This window comes from Pan troglodytes, chromosome 10, assembly GCF_028858775.2.
Source record: "Pan troglodytes isolate AG18354 chromosome 10, NHGRI_mPanTro3-v2.0_pri, whole genome shotgun sequence".
In the NCBI taxonomy this organism is placed as follows: Eukaryota; Metazoa; Chordata; class Mammalia; order Primates; family Hominidae; genus Pan; species Pan troglodytes.
The window spans coordinates 97,993,722-98,017,946 of record NC_072408.2 but is presented as its reverse complement, the minus strand read 5'-3'; the positions used below and the strand labels follow the sequence as shown (position 1 = coordinate 98,017,946).

At 34.3% G+C, this 24,225-nt stretch overlaps 1 protein-coding gene across 3 annotated transcripts in view; it reads left to right on the top strand.

Annotated features, from left to right (window-relative positions):
• Positions 1 to 2,252: 2,252 nt before the first annotated feature.
• DCN (decorin) overlaps positions 2,253 to 24,225 on the top strand; it is a 36,883-nt gene continuing 14,910 nt past the window's right edge. The window contains exons 1-3 of one of the 3 annotated variants that reach the window (NM_001009082.1): positions 2,253 to 2,428; positions 6,463 to 6,706; positions 20,326 to 20,438. In NM_001009082.1, the coding sequence (NP_001009082.1) occupies positions 6,496 to 6,706; positions 20,326 to 20,438 (324 nt within the window). In that variant the 5' untranslated portion in view covers positions 2,253 to 2,428; positions 6,463 to 6,495. Of the gene's footprint in view, positions 2,429 to 2,466; positions 2,510 to 5,438; positions 5,687 to 6,462; positions 6,707 to 20,325; positions 20,439 to 24,225 lie in introns of those variants that run through there. The other 2 variants (XM_016922601.3, XM_009425970.4) reach the window with 2 other exon arrangements.

The window sequence follows — 24,225 nt, the reverse complement described above, 5'->3', positions numbered from 1 at the left end:
TGTAAAATAGTCTGAAAGATGTTATCTCAAAATTTTGATAATTAATTTTCTATATGTAAGAGTTTGCTTCCTCTTTCTTAAGATACATTATAGTTTAGTATAGTTTAGTAATGAAAAGTGGATTAGGCATGAGAAGACCTGGATATTAGTTTCTGCTTTGTTTCTTGCCAGCTCTGTGAACTTGGGCAAGTCACTGGGCTTCAATTTTCTCATTTGTAAAACAGAAATAGTAAATATGACTTATCTTGCCTAACTCAAAGGATTGTTTTGAAATATGTCAAGACATAATAAAAGCTTGCATTTACAGAGATTTTCACTTATAAGGATTAAGTTCTGAGTTAAGTGTTTTATATATATTGCCTTATTTAATCTCCACTCCAACACTATGAGTTAGGTAAGAATTTGTATCCGTTTTTCAGATATGGAAACTGAAATTCAGAGAGGTTAAGCAAGTTGCCTGAGTTCATATAGCTTACTATCGGGGGGAAGGAACAAGATCTAAATCTTAACCATAATGGTTCTGCTTTTATAAAAGTAAAATTATCTACATAAAAAGGCATTATGTCTTTTTTTCTCCTCCTCCTCATTTTTCTTCTTCTACTTTTTCTTTAATACTTCCTTTTCTCTCTCTCTGTCTTGTAATGATGGCCATAATTTGTCATATACACTTTAGTAGAGTTAAGTTTTGATAAACAGTAAGCCAGGATTGGGGCAAAACACCAGTCCGGGTACGGTCCATAGCCAATCATTTGATTGTCTTTACTAATTTAGCAAATGTATCTTGGTAACTTAGTATATACCATGGCTATTCTGGGTGCAGGGATTCTACAAACATGAACACAATGTCATTCCTCCCTTGGAGTAAGATACGTACATAAATAATGTGAGGCAGGAGTGATTATATGTCATCAAAAAGAGATAAATGCCATATAAGGAGAGTTCAGAAAGGAAATTAATAAATTCCAAGTAAAGGGGATCATGGACTTTTGCACCAATGTCCAGGGACAATAGTGCTTGCCTTTGTCTAAACTATCAGAATAACTAGATATGTCGTTATTAAATGTTAAGGAAATGCAGAGTAGGGTAAATTGTTTATCTGAGAGGCTGGGCTTAGGAAATAAGGCAAACTATAATGTGGTAACACGCCTCCCCCTCCTTAGATACCACTTGAGAATTTAATTTCTCTAAGTTTTTTTGAGGAAAAAGAATATTTACTGTGGAAGAATATACTTTGATGGCTGGAGGAGGGAAGGAAGGAGGCTGGAGGATGGGAGGGGGATCATCTCATGTTTCAAACTGTTGATTTCCAGTTTCCACCTGGTAACAGCCTAGGGGCCAGAGCATAATGATACAAGTCAAAACACAGAGACCTACACAGAGACAACTAACAGCATCCAGCAAGGGAATTATAAAAGCTCAAAAAAGATTTCCAGTGGCTAAATAAATACCTTTCCTTGTAGTTGCACTTGTTTTTCTTTTCATTTACTGAAATTTGGAAAGACACATAGACTCTATTGCCTTTTCAAAGTTCTAGTTTACATAAAAGTATAATCTATGAAAATCAAATTTTTCATATATAGATGATGAAACTATGTTGTGATCAACTACAGGTTATCTATGTATTTTATTTAAAAACTGGTGGACAAGGAGAAAGATTTTAAACTATGACTAATGAAAGCGATAGATGACATACTTTTCATATAAAACCATGACTTTCTTTCAGGACACTTTAGAAATATGTCCAAAATATACAGAAAAACTCCACAGCATAGTGCTTGAATTTACACAAACATTCCAAGGCAAGTAAGAATCCGAATGAGTAGTTTCACATAAGGCTACTCATTTATTTTTGCAGTCCACATTTAAAACAACTACAAGATTAATTTCATTCCATTTTTCTGGACTTACACAGCCCGAAAGCAAGAAAAAAAATGTCATTTTGGAAGTATAATAAATGCTACTTGTAAACAAGGCTAGAAAGGGTGGAGAATGAAATGAGATGGGGGGTGGGGAAACAAACCCTTTAGTTACAATATCTTAGGGAAATGAATCTACAATAAGACAAATTTCAAATCAAGTTGCTCCACTATACTGCATAAGCAGTTTAGAATCTTAAGCAGATGCAAAAAGAATAAAGCAAATGGGAGGAAAAAAAAGGCCGATAAAGTTTCTGGCTACAATACAAGAGACATATCATTACCATATGATCTAATGTGGGTGTCAGCCGGATTGTGTTCATTGAGAGAAACCTTATTTTTTAACTGTGCTATGGAGTAGAAGCAGGAGGTTTTCAACCTAGTGACAGTCACAGAGCAGCACCTACCCCCTCCTCCTTTCCACACCTGCAAACTCTTTTACTTGGGCTGAATATTTAGTGTAATTACATCTCAGCTTTGAGGGCTCCTGTGGCAAATTCCCGGATTAAAAGGTATGGTTTTCAATAATTGTCCTGAACTCTGCTACAGACTAATAAAACTTCGGTCAAGTTGAGAGCAAAAGGGATTATTTGGTGAGGAAAAGAAAAGGAAAAAAACTGTTAAACTTTTATAGTTTTTATGCAACATTTTAAACAAGTATTATTTGAAAACAGAAGTTAAATATTTGATAAAATGATTGAATGCATTGTTTTATTTCTTTCTCTTCTGTTTTTGCGAAGATGCCTCTTAAAAAACTGTAACCTAACACCATGACTCTCTATATTAATGTTTTTGTGTTTGTATTAATGAATGTTTAGCTCTTCAAGAGATGGTAACCGAAAAGTATTCTAAAGTAGCATATCTGTAATTGAGCTATATATTTAAAAAATGTATTTTTCTCCTGAATTTTTGATTGCTTTAAGAACTTTTAAAAGCCCAGAAGAACTGAACTCTGGTGATTAGCTGAAGATACCTAATGTATATTTCTTCAACCCCAGAAATGAATAGAAATTATCACCAGAGAAGTGAAAATAAACATTGAAAATATTTATGTTATTAAATGCCAAAGATATTAAAAACGCTGTATAATTTCTTAAATGTAAAGTGTCCCAGTCAGTATCTTCACTGCAAGTGAAATTTTAAGATACATTCAGTATAAAATGAGGATGTGGGTTAATTTTCTAATTTTAAAACAGGGTAACACAGTGACCACTGGTTAAGTGGGCTCCCAGTGATGTAAATACTTGTGGCTTTTTTTTTTCCTGTTGCTGTTTCTAACCAGAAAAGAGCCAAATGCCTCCTATAGTAACCCTTGTTTGTGGATAAATGCCGCCTTTATTCTTTATTTTAAAATTACATGTATTATCATTGAAGTTTTTAATCATCTAGTGCTGTAGGATTTTAATTTTGTTTTGCATTTATAGCTTCACTTATCCCTTGAGGGTTAAATTTTGACTTTGAAGGTGACACCAGAGGCATAGATAACATAATGCAAATGTTGATCTGGATGACATAGTTCATTTAATGGGCTTAAGTAGTTTTAGGAACCAGAAATTATTATTTTTGGTAAAACATTTGTAAATTATGGCAACTAGCTTCAGTGGAGTAGTGATATTACATTAGTAATTAGCATCTGGGACATTGTCATGCATTTTTAGACTACTTAAAACAGTTTCAGTATAATTTAAACAGCATATCATCTCAATAACAATCTCTTTGGTTACTACTTGGACAGCTGCTCTTTGCTCTTTATATTTCTGATTAATTAAGGAAAGAAGGAAATGACTAAAGGAATTATCAGTATTGACAGCCCACATTAAATGTTTTAAGATGCTGGGTCTTGAAGTACCATGACACTAATTTAAAACAGATGATTTTATGGAAGATTTTGCACAAAGTTTCTGGACATGCAATTATTTTTTCACAGTACAGTCAGGGTTAAATGCACACACACACGTACACTCTCTCTCTGTCACACACACATGAACACACACACATACACTCTCACACACACATACGAGCAAATGAAAATGAAATAAAAGTCGGTGATTGAAGTTAAAAGCTGCCTGTCTATATTCAGCTTCAATCAAAAAGAATATTGTTTGGAGAATTTGTACCATTTTAACAGGAGTAAACAGACATAAATTATAATACTATTTCTCTCAGCTAATACTCAACATTTTCTTTTTGTGGGTTGTTAGTGAAACAACCAGGCATGTTCTGCTCTGGAGAAAAGATTACAAAGCGACATCTGCATTAACTGTCGTTGCTATTTATTAAATCTGCAATTACTTTGCTTCATTTTTCTTTTAAATTTGTAAGACATTAAATATGCAAGGCTAGCAAGCTTGTGGTAAACCATAAACATTGCATTTTTAATGGGAAACAGATACAAAACCACTCCCTCAGATACAATCCAAAGGAACAGGCTGCCAAAACAAGAGTCTTCTCTTAAAGGGATACTCAGTAACTGAATGAGAGTGGGCTGCTAGAAGAAGCTTAATGTTGAACTTAAAGTGGCAGTGTGAATAATAATCTTTATAATATTTTGTTAAATGAAAAGCCGCAAGCCTGTATTCAACATGTGCTGCCTTAGACACATATCAGTAGTAAATATAAACTAAGAACAAACATGTAAGAAACTGAAACACATTTGTTTCTTCTCTAGAGAATCTAGGCAAAAATTCCCAGAAGATACCTTAAGGTTAGATCATACAAAGATCTTTCTTTTCTCTTCTCTTCTTTCTTTCTCTCTCTCTCTCTTTCTTTCTTTCTTTCACTTTCTTCCTTTCTTTCTTTTTCTCTTTCTTTCTTTCCTTTTCTTTCTTTCTTCTTTCTTTCTTTCTTCCTTCCTTCTTCTTTCTTTCTTTTTTTTAATATGCTACAATTGGATAATGACTCAAAACAGCTGTAAGATTCTACTTACGAACGTACAGCTTTAATATGGATTCGTCTAAATGTACAATTCAAGGTAGAGATGATGGGACTAAATATCTGCTATGTTTTGGAGATATCAGAATAGTTTCAATGCAATTTAAAAAATATTTCATCTCCCAAATGACTTTGTTGCTATAAAGTATCTGTTGTTATTCAGATTTATTACGATTTTGTCACTCAGATTTATTTAGTGCACTTCAGTTGATTTAACAACATAGATTCGTGCTTGTGGAATGAATGGATAAATATGGAATACATTTATCAAAACAATACTTGTTTTTTTACAAAATGCCCTGTTAGCAAAATGAGATCATATATACATCACATAAAAATCAGAATTTTCCATATGTGTTTATTAGCTTATTAAACATAATGTTTGAGAAACTAGGAAACTGATTTATTTTTTAAAGCTGATCTTCCTTATACCAAGTTGAGGTTTTCAATCTGCTTTTTTTATATCAGAAATTCGATACTGAAAATAAGCTAATTTTGTGTTTTAAAAAATCAGACTGATTGCTTGGAACAAATGGAATAAATTGTCTTGTCAATAAAGTGATGGTCAATTGAGTCATTTGTGTGCAAAATATTGTGCAAGGCCCGGGTACAGAACAAGGAATAATAAGACACGCCCTGAAGGAGTACATCGTTTAGTGAGGGACAGACCAAGCACGCAAAACAAATTGCAATATAATGTGATAAGTTCTTTAAAAGAGGTAAGAGCAACGTGCTTTGGGAGCAGAGAAGAGGGAGAAAGCAGCATCTTGCCTGGATGAGCCAGGGGACACAGACGAGAAGCCCACTATCTCATTTAATCTTTACAACACTCTTGCAAGGTCGGTATTCTACATGGCAAGTAGCTTTGATTGTCAGGGTTCAGGTGAGGACTGGGAATGGAGTGACAATGAAAAGGAATGTGGCTAGAGCTATTAATTCATACCAATTTATGAGTGGTCTGACATACAGCACAGGGACTGTGGACAGTATTGATAAGCCATAGGAAGTTAATAAATGGTTTGTAGTAGAAATTAATAAGACAAAATTGAATTTTTAGACGATGACTCAGGCAGCAAAGTGGAAGATGGACTGAAATAGAGGAAATATGCAAGGCAGAGATGAATTAGAAGCTCTTGTAGTACTTTAGGGAGAGATGAGAAGGGCCTGGATCAAAATAATTGTGGTAGGATGGAGAGATGTGACTGGCTTCCAGAGATATTTCTCAAGCAGAAATTGGAGATCTCCTATGTGGATAGAGATCATTTTATCTGACCATGTGTTAAGTGAGCATTGAAAAGCCCAACATGATTTATTATCATGACAATTTTGCAAACGATTTGGATATATAGTATATCATCTTAGTTTAGACCCAAAATTCCAACAAGCAGATTTAAATAATACTCAGATTTCTCATCCTAAGTAAATAGCTGTGCAAATGATACTATAATGTACCTGATCATCTTTCAATACATTTTTAATGCTCTGCTTCCTGATAACAAATGAAATATTATTTTGCACCTTTTCTCTGTGCTCACTGTATTGTGGCATATTATATAAGAAACAACACACGGATTAGGCAGTGCTACTCTTCTTAAATCTCTCATTTGTTTCCTAGGTTCCCTGGTTGTGAAAATACATGAGATAAATCATGAAGGCCACTATCATCCTCCTTCTGCTTGCACAAGTTTCCTGGGCTGGACCGTTTCAACAGAGAGGCTTATTTGACTTTATGCTAGAAGATGAGGCTTCTGGGATAGGCCCAGAAGTTCCTGATGACCGCGACTTCGAGCCCTCCCTAGGCCCAGTGTGCCCCTTCCGCTGTCAATGCCATCTTCGAGTGGTCCAGTGTTCTGATTTGGGTGAGTGGGATGCAGTTTCTCTTTACCTACCTTACTTGTTTTATTCTTGGGAATGGCAACTCTGAGAGTTTAGCATTTTCAGTTTTAATCTCTCTAAATTTGAGAGACAGTGCCACCTAATGAGGAGTAAAGGAAGCAGAACAGGATAGAAAGAAAAGTAGCGTTGTGGTTCTCTCTTTCTCTCTCTCTCTCCCTCTCTGTCCCTCTTCCTTTTTTCCTCCATTACTTTGCAATCTTGGACAAATCATTTAAAAAAATATTTCTGAGCTTTACATCCCTTCTTCTACAAAATAAAATTTTGAATAAAAAAAGTCTTATGTTCTAAAATTTCAGAGTAATGGTTTAATCTTAATTCTATAATATGCTTTTATAAAATATTAGATATTAAGAAAATCAGGTCAGTCTCTCTACTATTCACTTAGCCCAGACAACAGAGTTTCAACATTACTAAATTGTAAAATATGCAGTTATCAAAAGCAAAACAATCAAATTTTATGACAAAATCTTATCTTTCAAGTATCAAAATACTCCCTTAATCTCTGAGTCTTAGTTTTGTCTTTACTTTTGACATTTTGTAATCCAGCTGCTTATATTCTTTAGAAAGTTTCAAAGGAAATATTTATCACTAAGGTGTGGTGTAAATATTCAATATAATTGTGTTACATATATCTTTAGCCTAACACCCTAAAGACAGTTTGATTTATCATCTTTTCAGAAAAATTTGGTCTGGAAATTCCAAGAGCATTACACTTAGAAGATAAATCTCCAGAAAGATTGAAGCTCAGTGGATGGGCCAAAGGGGAATGAACTCAGTTTACATGGCAGCTGATTCACATTCCTCCTTTTGAAGGGGTGTATTTTCTTACTGGAGATGAAAAGAAAAAAAAAATCTTTATATCATGATTCTGCCATGTGTACTTCCTTCTGGAAGAAATTCCATACTATGATCAGGCACTTCTTTCAGAAGTCCTATATTTACTCAGAACATGCTTTCTAGCAGTAGTTTGCAGAAGAAAAATGCAACTTCTACAATTGGAATAAACTGCCTATAGGAACCCAGAAAAAATATAAAGTATATTCAGTAGTAACGACTGAAAAACACTTGAAATAGTTTCTTCAACACATATATTGTATAGCCATTTAAAACCCAAATACAAATGTTATATGAAGACTTTCAAAAGGCCACAGGATAATTCCAATGGATCTATTTGTTCACTCATTCAGAAGCTTTATTGGGAACCCATCATGGATGAGCTCTGCTCTAGGCATCTGGAGAAAGGATGAGGAAGACAAATATGGCCCTAGTTCTTGTGGATCTTATGTTCTAGTGGTGGTGACTATTATTTTTTGAATTGTGTATTTGCCACAGGGGAGATTGGATTACTCTTCAGAAATTTTATAAGCATCTAGAGATGACCTGCATTATTGCCTTGGGCAGGAAAATAACAGGGTTGAAAAAAATCTGAACAAAGAAATCACCATTTGATGGATATACACAGGATAATCTTTTCTGAAGTTACTAAAATGGCAAAGTTCCCAAAAAATGTAATGCGAGTTAAATTTCACTTTGCCTCTGAGAAAAAGTTAAAAGAATTTATTATTACTCTCGCTACATGTATTATCAAAAATGAAGGGTTGATATTTTTAAGGAAAGAAGAGTTGGCCAGTCACTTTAGTGAAGTTTTATTTTTTCGTAAATATAGTTTGACTTTGCTGCCATGAAAAAATAGCTCATAAACCTTGACCCTGATGAAAGCATTGGGCCAGTTTTCCAGTTCTCTGTTATGTAAAAAGGCATAAGTCAATTGTTCAAAGTGAAACAACAACAACAACAACAACAAAATGTAGTCTTAGGAAGCAGCAAGTTCACTGACTTGGGATCTTTATGACAGTTTTGTTGTTGCCATTGATATTGTTTTGTTTATTTTTTGTTTTCAGATGAGAAAGTTTTCTACATGTTTTCTTTTTTCTAGGAGCTCAAAGTGTACATCATTACTTTATTATAGCTAGGTTTACTGACTCATATACTAAGGAAGTAGCTAAAATTATAAAAATAATTTGTTTTTAAAACCATATTTAACTAAGGGAACTAAGTTCCAATAAGCAGTAGTCTCATGCAAGGTATTTTCAATATTTTGAAATTTACAGATGAATATTTAAATATATTATAAAAGTTTTAATCAGATATCTCTAAGAAAATACATTTCTTAAAGGGAAATGAAATTCACTTGACTTTAAATAAAACAAATGAACTCATTTCATGTTTTTAACTATTATCTAACTCTTCCTTACTTTATGATGCTGGCAAGCTGTTGAGAGCCTTGACATCTCCATCTGCAGAAAAATCACAGTCTTAGAAATCCTATTAATCGTGTGAGGTACCTGGGTCATAGTAGCAGCTTCATGCAGTTTTAAAATTATATGATGATTATATGCAGTAACAGATGAAGAAAAAAAGAAAGAAAGCAGGAGAAATGCACCACTTCATTCATTATAAATGCAATATAGTTGATTTTTTAATTTGTTTTATGTCCTCTAGTGATCTAAGCATGAGGCTTGAATTATTATAATAAAGAAAATAAATGCAATGCAGCTGGGGATGGCAAATGTTAATGCTTATCTGTATCAAAGACTAACACTGTCTTCAGGATTATCCTTGGTGGATTATCCTCGGCAGACACTTAATGAGCAGAGAGAAGCTACAGTGTTGAAGGACAAAAGTCCTTTGTCATCTTATTATCGAAATAATGTTTAATACAAATAAACTTTTTAAATTAAAATGTTTGACTACTTTTTACCACTAAGAAATATTCTTGGCAAAGTTAAACAACATCAAAATTTTAAACAATTCTTTCAAAGCTAAGAAGTAAAAACCTATGAAATTAAAATTATGTAATTACTCTGCAGGATAATTTGATGCCTCTGGAAAAATGCATGGACTGTTTTAGTCCCTAATTCTAATTTATCACAGTAGTATTAACACGCGCTTTTTTTTTTTAAGAGGATGAGGGATTGAGACAGTAAACATGAATTCCTCATAGATATTGGCCAAGTTGTTTCGTTGAACTTGTTGCAACTTACCTTGTAATTGGAACCACAATTTTATGAGACCCATATCTTGTCTTCTTTTATCTATCATGTTAAGAAATAAACCAGTTCCCTCTTAATTATAGCATTTATTTCAAAAAGCAATATTAAAAATAAATGTAGAGTTAGCAAATTCAGAAGTCTTTCAGTTACTTTATAATAATAAATCCACAATGTAACTCATTCTTCTAAAAATCAAAAAAATTTAAAATGTTCTGATTTTGATTGGATTTTCTATTTTATATGCTTGGCATCCTGAAGAAGACAGCTTCCCTTACTTAGGTACTCTTTGGCTCAGCCACTCATCTTTGGATCAAGTGTCACCAGGTAGTATAATTTGGTATGGACTTAACACCTCATTACTGAAATGCAAATCAGTCCTGACAAGTTAAATAAGAACAAGTATTGTCTTTTGACTAGTCTCCAAAATTAAAATAATAATTCTTGATGTATTTCTTATAAACAAATTTCAGAAGAGTTAAAATGCCTCTTAAAACTATTTAATAGTGGAAAGAACTTGGGCTGTGCAGTTAAACACCTCTGATCTCAAATTCTGCTTTGCTGTTTACTACCTGTAACCTTGAAACTTTCAAAACTTTGTTTCCTCATTTGATAAATGGAAATATATCTTATTTCACTGGGTAAGAATAGAAAAATGTATGTACAAATGTTTATTATAGTAACTTACATTTCACTTACCATTTCAGGCAAAGTTGGCTAAGAACATGAGGCTGTTTCTGATATTTCCTTTTATTTTTATGTATTAATGAGAATAATAGATATAGGCCATATACTTATTAGAGACTCTCAATGACTTATACTTATTATTCTCAATTCAAATTATATCATATTATACTCATTGAAAATAAGCCATATACTTATTAGAGACTTATTTAGAGTCTCTAATAAGTATATGGGTTGTCAAGCTAGAGACAAAATAGTACCATCTCTCTCCACCTCTCTAAAGAGGACCACATCATCTCCAAATGTAAATAGACAAGAACAAAAAAATTGTGCATTTACTAGGCAATTGAATGTTCTCCAAACCAATATTCCTTTGAACAAAATGAGTTTGTTTGATTTGAGAACAATGAAGCATTTGGCTATTTTGTAATCATGAGTGATTCATACCCCCACACACTTAGCCCTCTAAAAATGGTGCCAGAAGATGAAACACATTTAATTTTGCCATATAGAAGCATTACAAATAACTACTGGTTTCTAGTAATGTACCTTATAATGCAAATAATGTTTTAATTTTTAAAAATATCAGAAACAGTACAACCTTTTAAATTATATAGTTGCTTCTGCTTCGTAATCATTTTTCTTGAACTGGTGAAAAATTTTGTCAGAGGTTACCACTTGGGACATATTGTACTACAGCTTCTCGCTTGGCTGGGGAAACTGGTTTTCCAGAAGCAGACCTTATACAAGAGGTAAATGAACCATTAGACTTCTCCCATGAAATCAACCCAGAAAAATAAATTAGGACTATTTTGTAGAGGAACAGACAGAATGCTAGAGGCTCAGTTGCCTTTATCGTTTATGTCTGGCTCTGCAGCAGCAGGGGTGTGAGGTGCTCCTCATTCAGAGTTTCGAATGCACCAAAAGGGTGTTTCCAAAACATGATATGGGAAGGAGGCTGTGCATAGAGTATGACCACTGGATTGCCTAAATTGACATTGGGTAGGAGTGGAGTATGGGTGATCTTCACATGAAGCAAGAGTAATGCTCAATGTGACCTGGTTAAACAAGTCTCCTGAATCAAGGGGTTAAAGATGGAGAGGAGGAAGAGAGGGAGTCAAGAAGGCCAAAGGGAGCGTCTGTCTCCCTGACCTGAATGACAACTAACATAGCCCTGGTTTCCTTCTTAGTCCCCAGGAGGGAGAGAGAGGCAGCTGTGTGGGATCAAGGCATTTTGTGAGACTGCAGCTGTGATTCATTTTCCTTTGGAAGCACATCCCTAGCCCCAGGGGATATGGTGGGAATTGGTTAGCTAAAATATCAATTCCCTGGGTAAAAGAGGAAAACCATGAGACCCTCGAATCTTAACTTTTCTCCTTCAAAAGAGTGGAAAAAGATTACATAGTTCCTCAAAAATTTAAAAAAAAATGAGTCTGCAATTCAGTCTTAATAAAAAGAGAAAGCCCTTAGCATGTATACTGTAACACTCAAGACTCAGTTACTCTTGACTTAGTCTGTGGACTGCTTTAACTTCTGTAGCTTGCCTACTTCTGCCTTTTTTACTGTAATCTACATTTGCTTTGATTATTCTATAATAATCAATTATATATACATATCTGTGATTATACAATATCTTTTATCTTTTTATATATCTATTTTATTTTTTTCTTCACTAGAAAAGAAGTATTGCAATAATTTATCTTTGTACAACCTCTACACAACAAACTGCCTTATACTTTGTAGACTCTTTAAACATCACTGAACGATTGATGAATGAATACACGAACATATGCATGGCTTGGTTCTTGAATTAATGCTTGGATGAATATTCTACAATATTCTTGACTCTAGCAAGCTGCAAAGAGAAGGGAACATGTCTGATTGAGAAACAAAAGTGATTTCTTAGTGCATCCTTGCTCCTTCCCTTTAAGGACAACTGTAAAACCAGGAAGCTTAGAAATTCCTTGAGTTTGACTGGAAAGAGAATAGAATTAAAGAGAAGAATCGTCTATGTATGAGGCCTGGTCTAACTGATAACGCAGTCAGATTGCCATTTTTAAGGTGGAAAAAGGGGAACATGCTTGCCTTGAGCAGAAAAGTTTTTGGTGGGGCTGGAGCTCCTAAATATTATTTTGGTCATTTGCCAAAAAACTGAAGTACACCACCAATGTCCCAATTATGAAGTTGAATACAGAATTATAAAAAAAAATTGTTGAAAGTCAATAAGAATAAATCTTAGAATTTGGACTCCTGCCACATGGCAGAAAAAAAGCATGATGTTTTAAGACAACCTGGCCTTTGTCCAACATGATGTTTACCAGATTGCTGACATTTGCTAGCAGAACAATGCTATTCATCACTGGGACAACCAAAAGAAGGGAAGAAAAAAAAAGAAGTCTATTTCTTACTAGTCTTTATTCAGAAATGATTTTTTGGTAATGTCTTAAGTAGTATCTTATTTGCTTTAATAAATAACTAGATTTTAAAGAAGATAAACCTCCTTACAAAAACTGGGAGAGCAAATGTCTAATCCAGGCTACCTTGAAAATAGTGTGTTTTAGTGGAAAATTTAGAATTATGTTAAATAAAGGCTGCTCAATGAAAAATAAATGTAGGAAACCACTATGCTCCTGTTACTACAGCTGAGTGAATTTTACCCCAAAACATGGTGGCTTAAAAAAATAATTTAATTTGCTCACGACTTGAGGTATGGAAAATTTGGGAAGGGGTCTGAGGGGCTGTTCTCACTTGGGGTCACTCTTGCATTTGTAGTCAAATGTTACCTGAGATTTATAGTCTTAAGAAGGCTAGCCTGGGCTGGACACCTGTTCACTCTCATAACTGACAGTTGCTGCTGCTGTCGCCCACAAGCTTGGCTGTTGTATCCTCTGGATTGCCTCAGACAGCCTCTCTTTTTTTCTATGGCCCCTGGCTGTCCCAGAGCAAGCATCCCAGAATTGGGTAGCAGCTGTACAATATTTTCTGACCTAGTCTCAAATGTTATGGTGTTTCAGTCTATTGATTCCTAGAGGCATCACAAGGCCATCCTGAATTCAAAGGGAAGAGAGAGGAATTAGATGCTACCTCCTAATGGTATTGGGACAAATGCATATTGTAGAAGAGCATGCAGGATAGAAAATTTAATGTATGCCATCTTTGAAAAATATAATCATCTGCATATTTACTTACATTTATATACATTTCTAATGAGAAGTTTCAGCATAATTATGTATTATGTAGAGAAAGCCCACAGATATTACATGTCCCCCATGAAGGTCATTATTTAATGATTACAAACTACATTAAGATGTTAAATAATTATAATTAAATTAATTTACAAATTAACTTCATAGTTACTTAATTCTTCTACTTAAGATTGTGAAAAAAGTATTAAGTCATATCTTGATGACTTTGTTTTCATTATGGAACATTTTTTGGACATAAATTGAACCTGGCTAATTGATACATATAATTTAAAATGCTAACATTTTACTTTTTATATCATTTTATGAATAACCATAAAATTCATCAGTATCAATAGGAATTATTTAGTTAAAAATCACATACAATTAATACAATCATAGGCTAAAGGCAGAATTTAAATTTATTTAAAAGTTTAAAAAATTAAGGTAGGATAACTGTTTCATAGAATACTATCTGTTTTTATATTTTTTGAAGATTAGGTTTAGTTCAAATAAGCATTTTTTAATTATCAGAAATAATCTCTAGTCCTCGTGTATTTCTACCACAATTTACTTCCGGCTTGGTGTTTTCAGATGAGGAAATGGAGCCTGAGGAATGCTAACTTACAGATTCCGGTCATCTCTCCTTAATAGCCGAGTTGATTTTAACCCGAGCCATTTTGACTCTAATGATGTACAAACAAAGAGTAATATTTTATAGATTTGCAAAAGAGTGTAGCATTTGCTACCATTAAAATAGGGTTAAATTGACCAGGAGCAGTTTTTGAGGAGTCTAATTACTCAATTGGGGATCATGTGCTTCCTAAACTGAAGGCTTATCCAAAAGCCCTGAACTTGGTAGACAAGCACCCCAAAGGCCCTGAACTTCATTGGAACAATGATGAATGCAGAAAGACCAGGAAATAACTGTCAAGACAAAAACATTTCAGGACCAAGATCTTTAGATGAACACCTTGTGCTTGACATACCTGAAAAACAGATTTCAGCCTCTAGGATAATATGCATAGTAATTGTACAGAAAAGAAAGAGTTACAGATGAATAATCAGAAAGATTATTCAGGAGGATAATGAGAGCAACATCCTCTATTTTGCTTATTAATAATAATCATAGGTAGCAATACTTGAGACGCTGCTATGCACTATGGTAGGAGATTATTTTGTAGCATAGCTTATTGAATTCTCACAAAAATTCTGTGAAAGACTTAAGAAAACTGAGGACAGAGGGTTTAAACAATATGTCTTCTAATTTTCTTTTTCTTTTTCTTTTTTTAGACAGAGTCTTGCTCTGTCACTCAGGCTGGAGTGCAGTGGCGCGATCTCGGCTCACTGCAAGCTCCGCCTCCCGGGTTCACGCCATTCTCCTGCCTCAGCCTCCCGAGTAGCTGGGACTACAGGCGCCCGCCATCACGCCCGGCTAATTTTTTGTATTTTAGTAGAGACGGGGTTTCACCGTGTTAGCCAGGATGGTCTCAATCTTCTGATCTCGTGATCCACCCCCCTCGGCTTCCCAAAGTGCTGGGATTACAGGCGTGAGTCACTGCGCCCGGCCTCAATATGTCTTCTAATCTTAAAGATAAAGAAGAGGAACCAGAATTGAAATTCACATAACAGTCTTGTAAAAAAATGTTATTATAGGAGCATGTTTAAGTATGAAAATTCTGCAGAATAAAATGACCCCATTGGGTACCCACCACAGAGCTTCAACCAGTGTCAACTAATGCCATTATTTTTCTATCTCCACCCACTTCCATATCATTTTGAAGCAAATTCCAGATATATGATTTTATCTAACAATACATTTATCAGTATGTTTCTCTGAAAAATAAAGCTCTCAAATAAAATAGCCATATTTTATAGCTTATTTATATGAGTCAGGATCCAGATGAAGTACATACATTGCTTTTTTTAAAAATAGCTTCCTTTTTTTGGTTTTTTTTTTGTTTGTTTTTTTTTTTTAGACAGGGTCTCACCCTGTTGCCTAGGCTGGAGTGCATTGGTGCAATCACAGCTCACTGTAGCCTCAGCCTCCCCAGGCTCAGGGGATCCTCCCTCCTGAGTAGTTGGGACTACAGGCTTGTGCCACCATGCTCAGCTAATTTTTTGTAAAGATGGGGTCTTGCTATGTTGCCCAGGCTAGTCTTGAACTCAGAGGCTCAAGCAATCCACCTGTCTGAGATTCCCAAAGTTCTGGAATTAGAGGCAAGAGCCACAGCACCCAGCTAAAACATCTCTTAACTCTCCTTTAAACTACAGATTCACAATTTCTTCATTTTCTTTTGGAATTTAGAGGATTAATCAGATTCAGGATTAATTGTTTGTTTTTGAAAATACAAATCTATGAATGGGGATTTGTTTCTTCATTTAGAAGCTTCTAATTGATGCTTTTCCAGGAGAAATATATGCCATGTAGAGAAACTCTTACTGCTGGAGTAGTCACTCTATTAGACAGAAAAATCAGTCTTCTTGAGATATGTATGTGACAAAAGGTACTTCACAAATATGGCAAAGACACTGAAGAAAGTGAGAGCAATTTTCAGGTGCAGATAATGGGAATGACATATTTGATAGTAAGTAGCATTCATTTATAAAATATTCCTGGAAACAGGAAAAAATATAATTATTATAACCAGTTGTATCCTAATACTTCTGAGGAAAATAAAAACTCCTATGATAGCAGGTTATAGGGAGATGGTTATAACAGAACATGGCAGAAATGATCTCAAAGCCATACTCATAAACTTTTTATCATGGGACAGCAAGGCAGATAGACTTTAAAATTAATTAATCAGAAAGGCACTTCTTGTTTTCAAAGCAGCCAGAGCAAAATGCTGATGAGAAACAGTAATTAGTCCTCCTTACTCAGGAAAAAAATAAATAAACTAACAAAACAAACAAAGACCCTGAAATGCAGGACAGTATAGTTTAAACTTATACATCTATGGCCTGTAAGAAGTTTACAGGTGCAAGATTACTGTTATACAGGGGTGGTCAGCATGAATATTACAGCGGAGAGGGATAACGGATATGCTTCAAGGGATTGTTAGAATGGAAATAGAAATAAATGAATAAATGGAGTTTTACATAAAATATGCATTGCATGAACAAAAATGAGTAGCTAGGAATGAGTGTAATATGCTCAAGGAATAGCTGTAGATCAGCATTAGAAAATATGCACAATGATCACATGCATAAATGGCACACCACGGCTAGGCACGGTGGCTGACACCTGTAATCCCAGCACTTTGGGAGGCCGAGGCTGGTGGATCATGAGGTCAGGAGATCGAGACCATCCTGGCTAACACGGTGAAACTCCATCTCTACTAAAAATACAAAAAATTAGCCAGGCACTGGTGGCAAACGCCTGTAGTCCCAGCTACTTGGGAGGCTGAGGCAGGAGAATCGCTTGAATTGGGAGGCGGGGGTTAAAGTGAGCTGAGATGATGCCATTGCATTCCAGGCTGAGTGACAGAGCAAGATGCTTGTCTCAAAAAAAACAAAAAACAAAAAACAAAAAACATAGTTCTGGAGTGAGGACTCAAACTATCCCGGTTCTTGATCTACTTTAGCCATAAGGCACCTTAGATAAGCTATTTAACTTCTTTGGGTTTCTGTTTCCTTACCTATGAAATGAGAAGATTAGACTGTCTTAAAATTCTCTGATTTCTGGGATAAGTAAAATTTTTAATGTTGAACGAGTTAATTTCTCATTAAAGTCAATACCAAACCTAACAAAAGAAGAGCCTGCCATCTGCTATCATAATCATTTTTTAAAGAAGGTGTATTTAAAAGTAGAAATGGAAGTGAAGGCAGGAACTGGTCTCAGATGGTCTCAGAAATTGTGTGTGTGTGTGTGTGTGTGTGTGTCTGTCTGTCTGTGTGTGTCTGTGTGTGTGTGTGTGTCTGTGTGTGTCTGTGTGTGTGTGAGATAATTTACATTAAAACTAACTACACTGCTCTTATTGTTTTTTTTATTTTGATATAGATTGCTAAAAACCTCATCATAGAGTCTACCTAATCAGCATTTGGGAACCATAGGTTAGGTGATATTTAAGGGCCCTTCCCTTTGTGACATTCAGAGAACTCATAATAACTAGAGTAAATTCTTCATTATACTCTGTCTCTTGTCTTTGAGCAAGCTAGTTAACACTCCAATGCCTTATCTACCCCTTACAGGTACAGCATATTACTGGGTCTGATGTCAGAACAATTATTTCAGGGGATACAGATAGGTATGCCAGAAAAAAAAGTCATGCTGGAAGCCAGGAGAGTTGTCATCTAATCCATATTTTGTCATTCCTAACTAGATAAGCTTGTTCATGTTATGAAACTTTTTAAAAGAATTGAAAGTATGAGATTACCATACTGCCTTACCTATCTCATTGGGTTATTGTAAGGTAAATAATAACATATTTTCATTTTTAAAAATAAACTCTAAAACTTAATTATCAATAAAAAATATGTGAAATCCCCCCAATAAACATAAACTTACTAATTCAGAGCAGGTTGTAGAACTATAATTTTAATCATTGAAATGACTCTTCAAGAACTAAACTACAAGAATTAGAATCCTGAGGATGGTATTCTTTTTTCTGAATCTCTAGAAATAAGATGTATATAAATTACCTTAAGTAGTTCCTAGTGTTATAAAATTTTAGGATGACAACATAATCGAAAGTGTCAGCCATCCAGACACATCATTCTTTCCCTACACATTTGAAATTTTATCTGCAGTTTCGCATTGACAAAATGTTGAGAGTCACTAGAATTTAAGTTCGCCAATGAATAAAAGTAAGCATAAGTGGAAATTAGGACTGTGATGAAGGTGCCCAAGAAGGAATGATAAAATGTAGTAACTGTGTTCCAAATGAAAAGAAGTTTGTCTTTTCTGGGTTGGAGAACACCAATTATCAAAGATTTGGCAGAAATCTACTATTCCTAATTGCATGAAATTATAAAATTGACATTTCTGAAAATGGCAGTGATTACAACTGTACAGTGTCATTAAGCAACCTCCTACAAGGTAGCTGTTCTGGTGTTTTACCGTTCATCACTGAAAACACTTAACTCTTGTTATTTCTATGGGAACTGTGTCTATAAGAGTTATACATTTATGTAACATATTTATGTAAGTTCAGAATTACTTGTATTTTGATACTTAAACTTATAAAGATAGGTGGTCACTGAATTAAGAACAAGATTCCACCCGCAACCCCAACTATCAATGGAGCAGTGATATTATAAATAAAAAATTATTTGGAAAAGACTCAGAAATAGGTAGCTTCAGGTACGTTTTCTGTAACTTTCATGGAAGAAATGAAGACAGTCAAAGTATGGCTACCATGGTGGTTTACAAGTATGTTTACATAAAACTCAAAATTGAAAAGTGATTTTCTCGACATAGCAGTTATTATATCCTGTTGTAATTTTATTTTAATTGAAAACAGTAAACTGAATTATATTTTTATGAAGTCATGGGCAATATCTGCCTTGGTCCTGCTATATTCCCAGGATCTAATAAATTCATGGTGCCCAAGAGGTATTCAATAAAGGCTTGTTGAATTTATGAAAAAATAATCTTCAGTACTTCAAGTTTCAGATATGATGGAGAGATTGCTTCTACCAAAGGCTAAAAAATATTTCTGATTTGTGTTATGCAGTCTTAAAATACAGAAATGATCACATTAATTTGAGTTAATAGAATATCAAATTTTTACTTAATGTCCTACTTCAATATGAAACAATGAAAAAAAGGCAAAAGGTCTTATTTAATATTTTTCTCTATTATGATTCACGATGATTTATTCGAAATAACTGCCTTTTGTATAATTCTGGTTCATCCTTATATGACTAGCTGAATGACTACTAAAATATTTTTTAATACCAGGACCATTTGGTAATTCAATGAATTTACATTTACAAACTAAAAACAATAATTCACTCAGTTAGACCAAAATCTAAAGTCCAAAAGTAATGCTTCATAAAATTAATTTCAGATATGTCATACTACCCAATTTATTTCATTCTAACTAGCCATATATCTATTGGTCATAAAATATCAACTGAAATGGATATTGTTTTGGCATTCCAATGAAAACTAAAAGAACCGTTATCCCAAAATGTTGGATAAATTTTCAAGATCCTGCCACAAGTTGATTATATGTTTATATGATTTTAACTGTAGATCTGTGACAGGGTTAGGTGTATCAAAAAGATCTTTATTATGGATGATTTGGCTAGAGTAATTATTGACACGGTATTTATGTAAAAATGTATAGATTTGCAAATCACTCATGCTGACTACTTATCAAAATAACTACTTTTCAATACAACAACAAAGAGGTAAAACATATAGATTTGAGCCACACCCTAATGCAACACAAATGTTCCCCTAATGCAGAGGAATAATTCCATGAGGAAAATATCATGTTGAGTTTATTATTAAATACAAAAAGTCATTTGACTTGGTTGCAAAAGATAAAGCAAAAATTTTACCCTACAATGAATGTAATTCTTAGAAGAAGAAAAATATGTTGTTACTGTTAAAATGATCATCATAACATTAATTTCTTGGTAAATATATGCTGTGTGATTCTGTAGCCACATGTCCTTTCTACTCACAGCACACTCCTATTACTCTTATGCTAGGTCTGGACAAAGTGCCAAAGGATCTTCCGCCTGACACAACTCTGCTAGACCTGCAAAACAACAAAATAACCGAAATCAAAGATGGAGACTTTAAGAACCTGAAGAACCTTCACGTAAGAACTATTTTTTTTTAAATCACAATAAGATAAGACTCAAGGTATTTTTCAAAACACTACCTAGATAAGGCCAAGAGTACTATGTACCAACAAAGAAGCATATTAGTGTTTATTAACTTCACCTTTTTAGCAGTGGTAGGGAAGCAAAGCATCATATTTATTAACCACTAACAATTTACCCAACTTTTTTAATACATATACCCCATATATCTTAGGTATTTTCTTCATAAAAATACTTTAGATCTTAATTCTCTCTCACGTTTTCAGGAATAAAAATTGTCTTTCAAATTAAATTGTATTTTAATAGTGGAACAAAACACAAAATGGATTGATCCTGGTATTATTTTATTTCTTTGTTTCTTTTGTTTGTTTTCATGCATTTTGTAAGAGAGGTGTGAATGATGTTCTAAAGTCTCAAAGATTGGAATCAAGTGAAAAATAGATAATTATTCATATTTCATTTAGCGAAATATAATTCTATCTTCATATATATGTTTCTTGCTTTATCTTTAGGATTATGCATGCTGTGTCCTTATCTGTATGTTTATTTTGATTTTCTCTTATCTCTCTACTCTATCATAATGTTCAGTCTGTCAGTCAGGATTTCATCAGAAAAGAGATGCCACTCACAAAGGGGTTTCATGGAGGAGACTTTATTGAAACTTCTATTTGCAAAGGGGCATGGGAACCCAACAAGGCACTGTGAGGCACCCAGTCCCACAAAGGTCTAGAAGAATTTGAGGGTCTCAGAGCCATGGGAGAGCTGGGTAGTTCCACCTCTTAATTTCCTGCCTGTGTCTTGTGTGGTTGCATCTACTTCAGACCAAAAGACAAGGGCATTTGATTAATGCATTCCCCAGAGGTCAGCTTCCCAGGACTTGAAGAAGGGCCAAAAAAGGGCAAAGAATGAATATTGTGGTAGTTGGGAGAGAATATGCTATACAAGGGAAATGACCAACCCAATAAAATAGAGGTAAGCCTTGCTAAGAGAACCTTCTGTAACAGTAAATGCATTGTTTGTTCACACAGAACACCAGAATCACTATAAAATGCATTTTCTCACCCAGTTCTCTATCTGTAGGATGAGTGTGATGTGGTCTTCCATCAAAATATGAGTGCACATTAAATATAAATAAGGCAGACTTCAATGCCCAAAATATATACTCTGGAAATCTCACTGTGTCTACTTCCATTCTGGTAGACCACTCTGAAGCATTGAGTCTGGTTCTTGGCATTTAAAGAAAGGCATTCAAGAATATCTAGAGAAGGATGACCATGGAGATAAAGAATCTGGAAATTAGGTCTCATAGGCACCGTGGATGGAGAGGTGGATGTCTAAACTCAGTGTTGAGGGTCACTAGTGGCACATTTGAAGGGCCATGTTGAAGAAAAAGAATGGTATTTACTTGTTTCAACTACAAGATGACAGAATCCTCCTAGTGAGTAGAAGTTTTAGAGAAGCAGATTTTTATTCAACATTAAAAATAAAAATTAAAGAATCAGAATTTTCAGACAATACAGAGACTTACCTAGTGATTTGTTACCTGCCTGTGGAGATTAGAGTTCACAGCTTCGTATAATGAATGTCATAGGAATACATTCTTAATGTTGGGAGCATAAACATACCAAACTCTAATTTCATATCTACTTATTTATTCTAGTCATTATAGAAAATAATTGAGGAGGATATGTCATGAGAATAGGCACTACTTACTAAAGTATAAATATAAATCATCTGATATACATTAGAATAAAAAATATAGATACAAGGGAAATAATATAAAATAGAATAAACTGGTCATAATTATTACAGAGTTACTATAATGAAGATACCATTTAGTTATAAACTTTACAATAGCCAAGATGGGAAAAGCAGTAAACATTTAGCCATTAGAAGAAAATATACCAGATTTTTTTAAAGGAAGAAAAATTTTTTTCTAAAATTTTAAGACTCTACAAGGAACCATTTTAAAAAATGCAGAAAGGCCGGGTGCAGTGGCTCATGCCTGTAATCCCAGGACTTTGGGAGGTCAATTTGGGTGGATCACAAGGTTAAGAGATCAAGACCATCCTGGCCAACATGGTGAAACCCTGTCTCTACTGAAAATAAAAAAAATTAGCTGGGCATGGTGGCGCGCTCCTGTAGTCCCAGCTACTCGGGAGTCTGAGGCAGGAGAATCGCTTGAACCCGGGATGGGGAGGTTGCAGTGAGTCGAGATCACGCCACTGCACTGCAGCCCTGGCGACAGAGTGAGACTCCATCTCAAAAAAAAAAAAAAAAAATTGGTAGATAAAACAGTGCCATGATCAATTTATTGACGTGTCCAACAATATAAGCACAATATGATATGAGTAGTGAGTGTTATGGACTTAAAGTAAAAGAAAAAATTAGGCATCATTATTTATCCAATTACCAGACACAGTTTTGAGAGAATATGCGAGGAAGGAGTTTTAGACGATCAGCAGAAGTTTGAAGGACTTTCTGTACAAGAAGAAAGCAAAGGCAGAAGAAAATAAGAAACAGACAAATAAAAATACGAGTTGGCTAGAGTGAAAGAAACAGCTGAAACAATGGAGGATAAGGACAAGCTGGAGGTTCTGACCTTTGGGTCTCTTTCCGCTGATGAGAACCTTATTCACCAACTCCCTCACTTCACCTTAAGGTTTCACCGGGAATGAGCTGATGGGGAAACCAGCAAGGTTTTCAATGACTATTTAAGCTACTGTTGGCATAAGTTTAAAAAGGAGACCATAAAAAATGAATATTATTAAATTTAGATTACTAAAATACTTTTAAAACTTTTATTTGGATAAGTTTGCCTTATAGCTACTGTTTTAAAGGATGAAACATTCTTACTGTCATCTCAACTTCCTGTACATTTAAGTATACTTGGAATATATTTTTAAAAAACCCTTTATATCCTTAAGTAAGTGACATCTAGTGTCCATGACATTCTCATTAAATCTGGCATTTGTAATAATGTGTTGTTTCTTTTCCTAAGACTCCTTCTGTTTTTAGGCAGCCATCATCTTGACAATCTCTTTCTTTCTACTTCAAAGTATACATCAGATGAATAAAGAGAGTTCATTAGAGCCTTCAACCATTCAGAGGATGTTAAGCAGCTATTTTTCTCTTACTGTTTCATTCATGATCCTTTCTATCCTTGTTATTTTGCAAATAAACATCATAATTTCACCTAGCAAAGCCACACTTAAGGAAGGAGAGAAATGAAAATTTAGCAAGGATTAAAATAGAAAGAATTTAACAGAATCATGTTCCCCGTATGTGCTTCATTATGAGTGGTGTGTGTTACATAAGAGTAGTTTTATACCTATATATAGTGGGAAAAACTATATAATTGTTCTATAAAATAATGGAAAATTAAGTGTGGTAATGACAACATTTAATATATTTTCTTTGAATTGAAGCTTAATAAGTTGAGTAAGGAAATTTTTTTTAATTAAAAATCAGCAAAAATTGTCAAAGACTGAACAAAAGCAAACACTTGTTTAGCAATTACTATATATACTAGGCACTATTCTTAGTACCTTATATACATTAACTTATTTAATTCTTATAACTATTCTTATGAGGTAGTCACACTTGATATCTCCTTTAAATGGGCACAGAAAGGTTAAGTTACATGCTCATAGTCACAGGCCAAGTAAGACCCAGAGCTTGAGATTCTAAACTCAGAATTCTGGCTTGAGTATGTGCACTAATAACTGCCTATAAATGTAACAGTCACCAAAAAAGCCTTTAGAACAATATTTGGTACAGTGT